General features: G+C 38.0%; 1 protein-coding gene across 1 annotated transcript; it reads right to left on the reverse strand.

Annotated features, from left to right (window-relative positions):
* LOC109826766 lies at nt 265–615 on the reverse strand. The gene has a single exon (XM_020393787.1). The coding sequence runs from the start codon at nt 613–615 to the stop codon at nt 265–267; it is 351 nt and encodes a 116-aa protein (XP_020249376.1).

The raw sequence follows: 902 nt of genomic DNA on the forward strand, positions 1-902 counted from the left end.
CCCATAAAAATCTAAACTAATTAGCAACAACTCCACTAACAAAATAACAACCTAATAACAAATTTGAATCAGTTATTCAACATTCCCCCTTGATTCAAAATTTCTTGTCATTCCTCTTGAATCTTCATAGAGCACTTCTCTCCACTTTGTGATGCACTTCTCATCTCAATCTTGTTGACGCACATAATCACCAACATTTCTTAAAGGAGCACTTCTCTCAATCTCTCCATGGCGCACATCTCACCATGATTCCTAGAATAAAATTTATTTTTTAAGAGGTATAACGTCACCCGCTAAAGCAGCACAAGATGGTAGCTTTCTTATAGATTTGAGCAAACCCGTAAGTGGACCTGGAACGACATTGCTGACATAAAGAGAACCTCGCTCATCAATGATTATGTTTGTATTATGCAAGTCTCCTTCATAAACCCAGAGGTAAGGCTTTCCCCTCTTGAAAATATAGTACACCTTCGAAGTGTGAATCTCACTCTTGCTGCCTTTGGAGTCAACTTTGATGGTGTTGAGGTGAGCTTGGGAATTTGCACCCAAAATGCTTCTGCATCTCTCGGCGACGGTTAAAGCCGCTGCCTTGCTCTTCATCATCGCCTCCGCCATTGATTTTAGGGCTAGGGTTTTTATCCCCCCTCTCCTCGTTTTTGAAGAGGACATCACTCTATATTTTTTTTAAAATCCTCACAAACCCAAGAAACTTGGAGCTCTGATACCATGTTGGGAATTAGAGAGGAGATGAGGAGATAATATTTTCTATATAATTCATCAACTAAAAGTGCCTTTATATAGGCTTACAAAACAACTTAATCCCATAAAAATCTAAACTAATTAGCAACAACTCCACTAACAAAATAACAACCTAATAACAAATTTGAATCAGTTATTCAACA

The sequence above is a fragment of the Asparagus officinalis genome, chromosome 10 (genome assembly GCF_001876935.1).
Source record: "Asparagus officinalis chromosome 10, Aspof.V1, whole genome shotgun sequence".
Classification (NCBI taxonomy): domain Eukaryota; kingdom Viridiplantae; phylum Streptophyta; class Magnoliopsida; order Asparagales; family Asparagaceae; genus Asparagus; species Asparagus officinalis.

Coding starts and splice junctions, on each gene's coding strand:
- LOC109826766 (XM_020393787.1), bottom strand. CDS start 615: ATGGCGGAGGCGATGATGAAGAGCAAGGCAGCGGCTTTAACCGTCGCC.